At 58.1% G+C, this 8,915-nt stretch overlaps 7 protein-coding genes; 4 read left to right on the top strand and 3 right to left on the bottom strand.

The window, feature by feature from the left end:
* The first annotated feature begins 533 nt into the window (after window positions 1-533).
* CHC_T00000382001 (hypothetical protein) lies at window positions 534-710 on the top strand. Its single transcript, XM_005710013.1, has one exon. The coding sequence runs from the start codon at window positions 534-536 to the stop codon at window positions 708-710; it is 177 nt and encodes a 58-aa protein (XP_005710070.1).
* A 4-nt stretch (window positions 711-714) lies between these two features.
* On the bottom strand, window positions 715-3,115 carry CHC_T00000383001 (hypothetical protein). XM_005710014.1 is given in 2 exon segments: window positions 715-847; window positions 848-3,115. 1 exon segment carries the CDS (start codon window positions 3,113-3,115, stop codon window positions 848-850), a length of 2,268 nt encoding a protein of 755 aa, XP_005710071.1. The 3' UTR covers window positions 715-847.
* Window positions 3,116-4,562: 1,447 nt separating this feature from the next.
* Window positions 4,563-5,927, top strand: CHC_T00000384001 (hypothetical protein). Its single transcript, XM_005710015.1, has one exon. The coding sequence runs from the start codon at window positions 4,563-4,565 to the stop codon at window positions 5,925-5,927; it is 1,365 nt and encodes a 454-aa protein (XP_005710072.1).
* A 27-nt stretch (window positions 5,928-5,954) lies between these two features.
* Window positions 5,955-6,158, top strand: CHC_T00000385001 (hypothetical protein). The gene has a single exon (XM_005710016.1). It carries the CDS (start codon window positions 5,955-5,957, stop codon window positions 6,156-6,158), a length of 204 nt encoding a protein of 67 aa, XP_005710073.1.
* Window positions 6,159-6,179: 21 nt separating this feature from the next.
* CHC_T00000386001 (hypothetical protein) lies at window positions 6,180-6,287 on the bottom strand. Its single transcript, XM_005710017.1, has one exon. It carries the CDS (start codon window positions 6,285-6,287, stop codon window positions 6,180-6,182), a length of 108 nt encoding a protein of 35 aa, XP_005710074.1.
* Window positions 6,288-6,405: 118 nt separating this feature from the next.
* On the top strand, window positions 6,406-8,267 carry CHC_T00000387001 (hypothetical protein). XM_005710018.1 is given in 2 exon segments: window positions 6,406-8,148; window positions 8,149-8,267. 1 exon segment carries the CDS (start codon window positions 6,406-6,408, stop codon window positions 8,146-8,148), a length of 1,743 nt encoding a protein of 580 aa, XP_005710075.1. The 3' UTR covers window positions 8,149-8,267.
* A 76-nt stretch (window positions 8,268-8,343) lies between these two features.
* CHC_T00009374001 (Ferredoxin) lies at window positions 8,344-8,670 on the bottom strand. The gene has a single exon (XM_005710019.1). It carries the CDS (start codon window positions 8,668-8,670, stop codon window positions 8,344-8,346), a length of 327 nt encoding a protein of 108 aa, XP_005710076.1.
* Between the last annotated feature and the right edge of the window lie 245 nt (window positions 8,671-8,915).

Below are 8,915 nucleotides of genomic sequence, written 5' to 3' on the forward strand. Positions count from 1 at the left end.
TTTATTACTAAGTAATTTAATCTCATTAGCGCAGCGTAATCCGTGACAGCTTCACCAATGGTAGAGAACTGGACTTTACAGATCGAACTCATGAGAATTGTTAAAACTTCATCTATTTGTATGATTTACCAAGATTGTATCGATTTTTCACTACCGAAAACAGTCCAGTTTATATCATCCAGAAGATCAAGTGCGGTACATAGGTAATATAGAGTGTCCATGCGCATGCAGCAGTGGAAATGGTATTCTCATATTGATTTGCCCAGTAGCGGGAACATGTTTACTAGAAAATTAGACGGGTGGTCAATGTTTACCCAGTGGCAAGTAAATGTTTACTAGAAAATTAGACGGTTGGTCAATGTTTACCCAGTGGCAAGTAAATGTTTACTTGTTGATCGGGGGTCAATTTTTACCCCGTGGAAAGTAAATGTTTACTTGTTGGCAAGTAAATGTTTACTTGTTGACGGATATTTGGACTGGACAGGCGGAGTGCTGTGATAGGTTGCAATACTTTGAGTTTTTCAAGAAATTCAATGGCTTCTTTTGCCCCTACTGTAATTGAGTTTATTGAGAATTGTATTAAAATCACGGTGCATATCGCGTATGATAAAAAACTTTATTTACAACCAGGGAGAACCCGTTTGAAATTTTGGACTACGTGTCCTTGTACTTACAGGAGTCGCGCAGCTTCTTTTGCGCAGGCATCATAAGAAGTCTTTCATCAAAATACTATTTACTATTGAGTCAGAAATGTAAATATAAACAAGTAGGCCGCCCCGCAGACTGTCCTGATTCCAAGTCATAAGGTGACGGTATATAACGATATTGACGAGGGGGAGAACCTTCATCATATCTTATTGCTTTCAGAAGGTCTGGAGGGACTAGCCAAGTCAATCGCATTGCCTGCCGAAGTAGCTTCGGGATCCTTCATGTCACTGTGACTAGAGGCCTCGCTCAAGTTGGTGTGATTTTCCATTTCTGTACTAACGCTGCTGATGCTGCTGCTTTCTTGATGTGTAGGAGGTTTGACTATTTCGGCATTATGTCTATTTTCGTGCTGAGTTTCCTTCCCCGCACTAGCAATGTGTGTCTCCGTGATAGAGCCATTAAGTCCAGTGGGGCTTGGTTGTCGCATGTTCCTGTCAAACCAATCCTCATATTCATCAAAAACCTCGTTCATCTTGTTGTCGCCGCGGATTTCATTCTTAATCGCTCGAATATCAACCTTGGACGTCTTGAAGCCCTGCAGCACGGTCTGTCCAAGTTGCAGACTCGTCTCAAAGTTTTCCGGGTACATCGCCCTCGCTCCTTTCCGGAGAAAATCTCTTTGCTGCTTGAGATCCTTGGCGCGGATATAAACGGGTCTGTCTGGAAACGCGTTTCGAACAGCACTCAACACACCGTCAACCAGCTCTCCCTCTGTGTGGGTTATGACAAAGGCCTCGGGCATGGGCAGACCGTTTGCCTCCAAGAACTCAGTGGGACGCTGGCTGTCACCGAAAATAACCGGTCGGTTTGACGCCAAGGCCCTCTCAACTCTTTGCATGTCGTTTTCGACCGCCACCCATCGAATGAACTTCCGTGACAACATTCTGCCGACTACCCTGCCCACCGGCCCGTAACCGAATATTAATACAAAATTGTCGTCATCAGAGACTTCTTGAATAGCTGCTTCAGCCGTGACGGTACCGCCGCTGGATCCAACCACAGCGTCTATCTTGGGCGCGAGTTGTATGCCAGCTTCATACAGTAGCGGTGTCAATGCCATGCTCGCGACAACGGTAGTAGTGAGAAACGCGTTGATATCGTCTGGAAGAAAGCCAAGCTTATTGGCGAGCGCAAATAGCACGAAAGCAAACTCGCCACCCTGGCCAAGAAGCAAACCCACTCTCACCGACTCTGCCAGGGACAGACCGAACGGTAGACCAATAAGGGTACAGATAGCGGTCTTCCAAAAGATGAGCGAGCCGATAAGAAAGGCGACCTGCCCCGGCTCGGTAAAGAACAAGGACACGTCCAGCGACATGCCCGTGGTGACAAAAAAAAGGCCGAGAAACAGGCCACGGAAAGGCTCGAGATCGACCTTGATTCTCGAACGGAAGGAAGACTCTGCGAGTAGGACGCCGGCGAGAAACGATCCCATGGTCATAGACAAGCCAAGCTCCTCCGTCAGCAGGGCGGTTCCCAAGACAGTGAGCAGGACGGCCGAAGTGAAGGCCTCCGCGGACTTGCTCTCGGCGACCATGTTGAAGACGCGCTTGAGTATTGCGCCGCCCGCAAGCACGACAACATTGAGTGTGCCCAGAACGGCGACAATATGCTTTGCCCCTTCCGTAAGTGCATTGAGCATATCGCCCCCCATATCAGCCGGGTTGAGACTCGAGGTGGAGCCAAGCAAGGGAACGAGGACGAGCAGCGGGACGACGGCGATGTCTTGAAAGAGCAAAATGCCAAACGTGGCAACGCCCGCGCGGCTCTGCCTCTCACCCTTCTCCGCAAGAATCTGCAAAATAAAAGCCGACGAGGACAAACTCAAGGCCGAGCCGACAACGGCACTTTCCGCAACCCCTCCGCCCATAGCATATGCACCCAAACCAAGCACGGCTGCCGTGGCGGTGACCTGGAGGACGCCCATGCCAAAGGCGTACTTTCTGAGCTTGCGGAGCCTGTCCAGCGAGAGCTCGAGCCCCATTTCGAATAACAAAAAGAGGACGCCAAAATCTGCAATCTCACGAATATCTTCCACATCCTTCACCAAACGCAGGCCATGCGGGCCTAAGACGACGCCCGACAGCAGAAAGCCGAGAATTGGGGAGAGGTTGAGCCTGCGAAAGATGGGAATGACAAGCGTGGTGGCGGCCAGAAACTCGAGGACCTCCGCAAACCTCGCCGAGAAGGCGGGGTCGGCGGCCAGCTCCGCGACCGCGACGGGCTCCAGTCTCCTTGTGCGGGCCCCCTTCCGAAGGGGCGGGGCGGAGCGGGCGGCAAGCGGTGCGGCAAAGAAGGGGCGGCGGACGGGCAGCGTGCCTCTGGCGGTAGGGCGCGGCCGCTTAGCGACGGCCGGGGCACCCGTGGCGCGGACAGCGGCGGGAAGGACGGGGGCGAGGAAGGCCATGCCAGGGCGACGGTTGAGTTGACGGGCGGGGGTGGGGAGCAGTGGAGGGAGGGAGCACGGGGGGGGGGGTGGGGGGGGGAGAGGCGGAGGCGGAGAGGCGGAGGCGGAGATATCTACCCTTCGCAATACGGGAAACTGCAGGGGTGACTGGGAGCCTTCGAAGGGTTGGGCGCGGGCGCGCGCGCAAGGCGGGGGGGTGAGCACGCGATCTTGCGGTGCGCACGTGGCCGCGCGCGGTTGGCCGACACTCCCAAATATCTCGCGGGGCTCGATTCTTCAGCCGGGGGCAGCAACGGCGCACCCTCCACATCCGGCACACATCTGGCACGGCTCCCCTCGTGTGCCCTGGCAGAGACGACGATGATGCGCGGCGGCAAGCAGACGGGCACGGCGTTCGCGGTGGGCGGGGTGACGGGCGCGCGGGTGCGCGCGGGCGTGAGGCGCGCGGGCGTGAGGCGCGGCGCGGGGGCCGCGCGGCTGGCGGTGGGCGCGCCGCGCCGCGCGCGGAGACGGGTGCGCGCGGGGGCCGTGGGCGGCGCGGCACGGATGATGGACGAGCGGCCGGGCGGCGGGGCGGAGGGCCCGGACGGCGCGGAGAAACGCGAGGAGGCCGAGAGGGACGCGACAAGACAGAGGGTGGAGAGCATTACCGGGACGACCATGGCCGAGATTGACGAGCTGGCGGAGGAGTGGATCGGGGCCGACTTGGGGAGGTGGGAGTGGTATGAGCGGGTCAAGGCGCGGAGGGAGCGCATGATGAAGGCTGGGCGGGTGAACGAGGACAAGTTTGATGAGGAGTTGGAGGAGCTGAAAAGGACGTTTATGGAGATTGACGCGCTGTTTGGGACGGGGATGCTGAATGAGAGGAGTGAGATTAGCGCGTCCGGGTGGGGGACGGTGACGGTGATTACGTTGATGTATATATGTGCTGGGTTTTGGGCGATTGAGCTTGTGGTACGGTTTATTACTAGCCTCAAGCCGGGATTTCCCTAGGTGCTTGACCACTAGACTTTATTTAGGCATGCTTCTCGTGCAAGGTTGCAGTCTTGGAGCAGGGCGTAGACGGAGAGTGTTTCAATCCAGTGCAACGAGACTCTCTGCCGTTGACGGAAGGGGGTAAACTTTATCTAGATACAAGGTGCCGCTCGGTTGGGCATGCTTTTGGTATCCGCGTAACATGTTATACGGAAGGCATCTGGGCGTCGGGAACCTATCTACGTTCCCCTCTACGTTCCCAAGAGGTTGCCTACGAGGGCAATCTCGGGGGCGATCTCAAAATTATTTTCTCTCATCCCGCGTCTCCCCGCAGCCGCAAAACAACCAATAACCGGCCCCCAATTCACTCATCTCCGTCAACATAACATCATCTTCCGCACTTCATCTAACCCCTCCATCCCCACCCACTCCATCAACCTCCCCCCCACCTCTAACCCACGCCACTTCCCCGATGGCATCGCCGCCTCCCCCCGCCTTTGCCCTAGCGGCCCTGCCGACCTCCTCTGCCCCCTCCTCCGCCTTCTTCGCCCCTCCGCTTACTACCTCCCGTCCAACCTCCCGACCCCATTCCGCAACCCGTCACACAATACGCGCGGTCCACCCTCCCAACAAAGCCCCTCCGCCCGCCTCTTCCACGGCGTCGAAAGCCATAGCCGCCTTCGCCGCTGCCTCCATCCTTCTCTCTGCCCCGTCTCTCCCGCCAGCCGCCCACGCCCCCTTCGTCGCGCCCCCCTTCGTTGCGCCGGCGCACGCCGCACGCGGCGCCAAGGGCGGCGGCGCCTCCTTCCTCTCCGCCTCGGGCGACGTCAACAAGGACCCCGAAAGCCTGTTGCGCTGGTCGCTCCCCATCTCCAACAAGCCCGTCCGCGAGCTGCAGACCGAGCTCGAGGCCGCCGTCACCGACCTGCGCGGCCTCAAGTGGGCAAAGGTCGACAACCACGTCAAGGCCGCCTCGCGCTTGCTCAACAACCAGACCAACAAGATCCTCGTCGCCGTCCCCGCCGCCGCGCGCGACGACGCCTCCGCCGTCCTCGCGTCCGCGGCGGACCGCTTGCACGACGTCGAGGCCGCTGTTACGGACAAGAGCACTGACAAACTCACCAAGGCGTGCAAGGACGTCCTAGGAGACATTGGCCGCGTCGAAGAGATGATGGTCGCCAAATTTCCGTTCCAAGTCCCCGACGAGTTTTCCAATCTGCCACAGCTGAAGGGGAGAGCCACCGTGGAAATGCTCGTGAAGAAGGACGGCGACGAGCCGTTTGATATTGAAGGAACCATCTTCAAAGAGGGCAAAATGACCCTCGTCTTAGATGGATACTCAGCGCCGATATCCGCGGGGTCGTTTGTGGACCTGGTGAACAAGGGCTTCTACAACGACAACCCAGTATTTCGGTCGGATGGGTTCATCATCCAGGCTGGCAAGCCGAAGAACGGCGAGGGCTTCACGGACGCGACCGGCAAAGTGCGCTCGATCCCGCTCGAGATTTTCGCGCGCGGCGACAAGGAACCTACGTACGGCATCACGCTGGAGGAGGACGGGCGCGGCGCGCAGGGTACAGTGCTTCCATTCACGTCTTACGGCACACTCGCCATGGCGCGAGCCGAGACAGAGGCCAACACGGCGTCCAGCCAGTTTTTCTGGTTTCTGTTCGAACCCGACTTGACGCCGGCCGGTAGGAATCTGATGGACGGCAATTGGGCCGTGTTTGGGTACACGACTAAGGGCGAAAACTTTCTAAAGGGGCTGCAGAAGGGCGACAGGATTGTTGAGGCTAAAGTCGTGGATGGGCTGCAAAATCTCGTCACCGCGAAATGACTGTGCGCAAGAGATGGTGTAGAGCAGATGCTATATTCTGGGGGCACGTTACGTACACGGTGTTTCCGGAGCTTCTCCACCTCGTCATTCCAAGCCGTCTTATCCCTCAATAACGTATCTGTCACCGCGTACTGGTGCATGTGCATGCGCCAGTTTCGGGGGAGTATAGATGAGCCGTCTTGTGCAAGCAAAGCGTGGCTCTTGTTTCTAATCCGACTGCAAGCGCATTGAACCGGGCAAAGCAGGCCGCATCTAGTCGCTGACGTGCGCGGTGCTTTCCCAATAGACAGCGCTCCTAGACGCCGAAGCGCGTATACCTTGTTGTCGCACGTACATACAAATCTCGCCCACCTCTTTCATGCGTCTACCATACTATTCCACACAGACTCTTTGAGAGTTCACTGCGGACAGAATTTGGTGGATGAGGGGCCCTTGGCATTAAAATTCACAGCAGAGAAAATACCCAATTTGCGGTAGAATGGCACAAAACGACGACGATACCTCCCCACCTCAAACCCCGCTTTGCCGCCCGACACACCCTCCCACCAACACGCAGCATAATTCCCGTCTCCATTTCCACACTCCACCGCTTCCACTCCTCGACAGCTGCAACACCGTCTACCCCTACCGCAACGCAGAAAAGTTTCTCCGCAAAGCGCTCCCGACAGACATGCTCAGAAAGCGCGGTCGGTCCGACCGCCCGCCTCCCGACCAACAAGAGCCCAACCAGCCGTCCTCCTCGCACGCCTCCTCCTCCACGGCCGTCCCTCTGGACCCTCCCCCCGAGCTCATCCGCTTCGAAACGGGCAACCCCGAGACGGGGTCCACCACCACGGGCGCCCTGCGTGTCCGCTCGCTCTCCGGCTCCTCGTCCACGCTGCTTGTCGAGTCCGTCCCGGGTCTCATGACGTCGGCCGACTTCTGCATGTTTGTCCGCCCCTTCGCCGACGCCACCCTCCACTTCCGCCCACTGCGCCTCTTGACGGAGCGCAACCGCTACGTCGTCGTCATGCACCTGCGCTCCCTCGACGACGCCGCTAACTTCGCCCGCGTCTTCCAGGGAAAGCTCTTCCTGCGCGGCCTGGTGCAGGAGGCCTGCGCCATCAGAGAGGTGGCGTCCATCGAATTTGACACCGGGGGGAAGTTTCCCAACGGTGCCATGTTTCCGGAAACCACTGCGGAAACACGCCCGGCGTGCGCCGTGTGTTTGGATAAGCTGGATGAGCGCGGCGCGGCCCTCGTCACGACGTTTTGTAATCACACCATGCACGCCGCCTGCCTGGCCAAGTGGGATTTGAACAGCTGCCCGGTCTGTCGCCACACGCACGAGCTCACGCCCGAGGCGTCAACGTGCATGAACTGCAACCATAGGGAGGATTTGTGGATGTGCGTCGTGTGCGCGTACGTGGGGTGCGGCGTGTATAAGAAAAAGCACGCGCACCAGCACTTTGCGGAGACACAACATCCGTTTGCAATGAATTTAGAGGACACGACGTTTTGGAGCGGGGAGAAGTTGCGCGCAGGCTCGGTGTGGGATTATGTTTCCGACCGATTTGTCAATCGCCTGCTGACGAGTGATGACGGTAAGATTGTCGAGGTGACGTACGATGAGCGACCGGACGCGGCGGCGTCTGCGTCCGGGAGCGCGCAGCAACAGAGTTGTTGCGGGACAGGCCGGGGGGAGGACGATGTGGAGAATGACCGCGGGCTGCAAGCGGCGGTATATGCGAGTCGGATGGATGCGGTGGTGGACGATTACCGCAGAAGGCTGGAGAGGATGGAGGCGGAGCACGCGGCAGAGCGGGAGCAGCTTCGCGGGGAGATCGCGGGGCTGAAGGCGGAAGTTGGGGAGGCAGGGAAGGAGCGGAAGCAGATGAACAAGAAAGTGGGCGATGCGGAGAAGGAGGCGGGCGTGTTGAGAGACAAGAATGGGTTTCTCAAAAACTTGACAGAGACGTTATTGAGGGATAAGACGGCTTGGAATGACGCGGTGGAGAAGCTCAAGATGCAGCTGGAGGAGTCGGAGGCGGCGCGCACGGGGCTTGAGGAGCAGCTTCGCGACTTGATGATGCATCTCGAGGCACAGGCGAAGATTGCGGGCGCTTCGGACTCTTGCAGGTCCAACGCGTCCGAATTGATCGGGGGCGATGTGTTGCGTGTTGGGCCGTCGCCGAGAGAACGGCTTGCTATGAAGACACATCGGAGAGTTTCGGGAGAGTAGGCTCCGGACGTCGGAACGGGACGTGGGGTAAAACACAAAAAGGCTTGAGGTATAAGTTTATTGCACAAGTAGAATATTTATACAATCACCAAGACAACACAATAAACCCGTCTCCTCTCCCCATGCAAGCCACGAACACCGATTCCCATCACCTACGAAGGCATCAAGCACACTCGCAGACATCACTACACCACGCTAATTGTCGTTCTCAAACTGGCCGTACTGCTTCTCATACGCGTCATCAAAGTGGTTCATCTCAAGCTTGATGCCCTCGGACCTAGGGAAGCCGGAGCACGTAAGCACGTAGCCCTGGTCCTTCAGATCGTCTGTGATGGACGCGGCGCCGAGGTCGACGTCGCCCGCGAGGATCTTCGCGGCGCACGTCATGCACACGCCGGCGCGGCACGAGTACAGCACCTCCAGGCCGAATTCCTCGATCCCCTCCAGCAGGGTTAGGTCCTCGTCGATCGGAATCATGTGCGTCTCCCCGTACAGCTGAATCTCTACGTCGTACACCCGCATCGCCGGCGTCGCGCGCCGCGCCGCGCGAGCGCGCGCGCGCGGCCGTTGCGACACTGACACTCTCTGCAGACCCCGCAGCCCCAGCGAAGGCGCTAGCGGGATGAAGGCGGCCGTCTTTGATCCCGTCATTGAGGAAGGGTGCAGTTTGGAGGGTAGACGTGGATGGGGGTGAGGGTGGGGGGGGGGGGGGGCGGGAAAGGGAAAGAGCGGCGAGGTTTGACCAAAACGAAATCCGATGGGCCGCA

Source organism: Chondrus crispus, genomic scaffold (assembly GCF_000350225.1).
Source record: "Chondrus crispus Stackhouse genomic scaffold, scaffold_508, whole genome shotgun sequence".
Taxonomy (NCBI): Eukaryota; Rhodophyta; class Florideophyceae; order Gigartinales; family Gigartinaceae; genus Chondrus; species Chondrus crispus.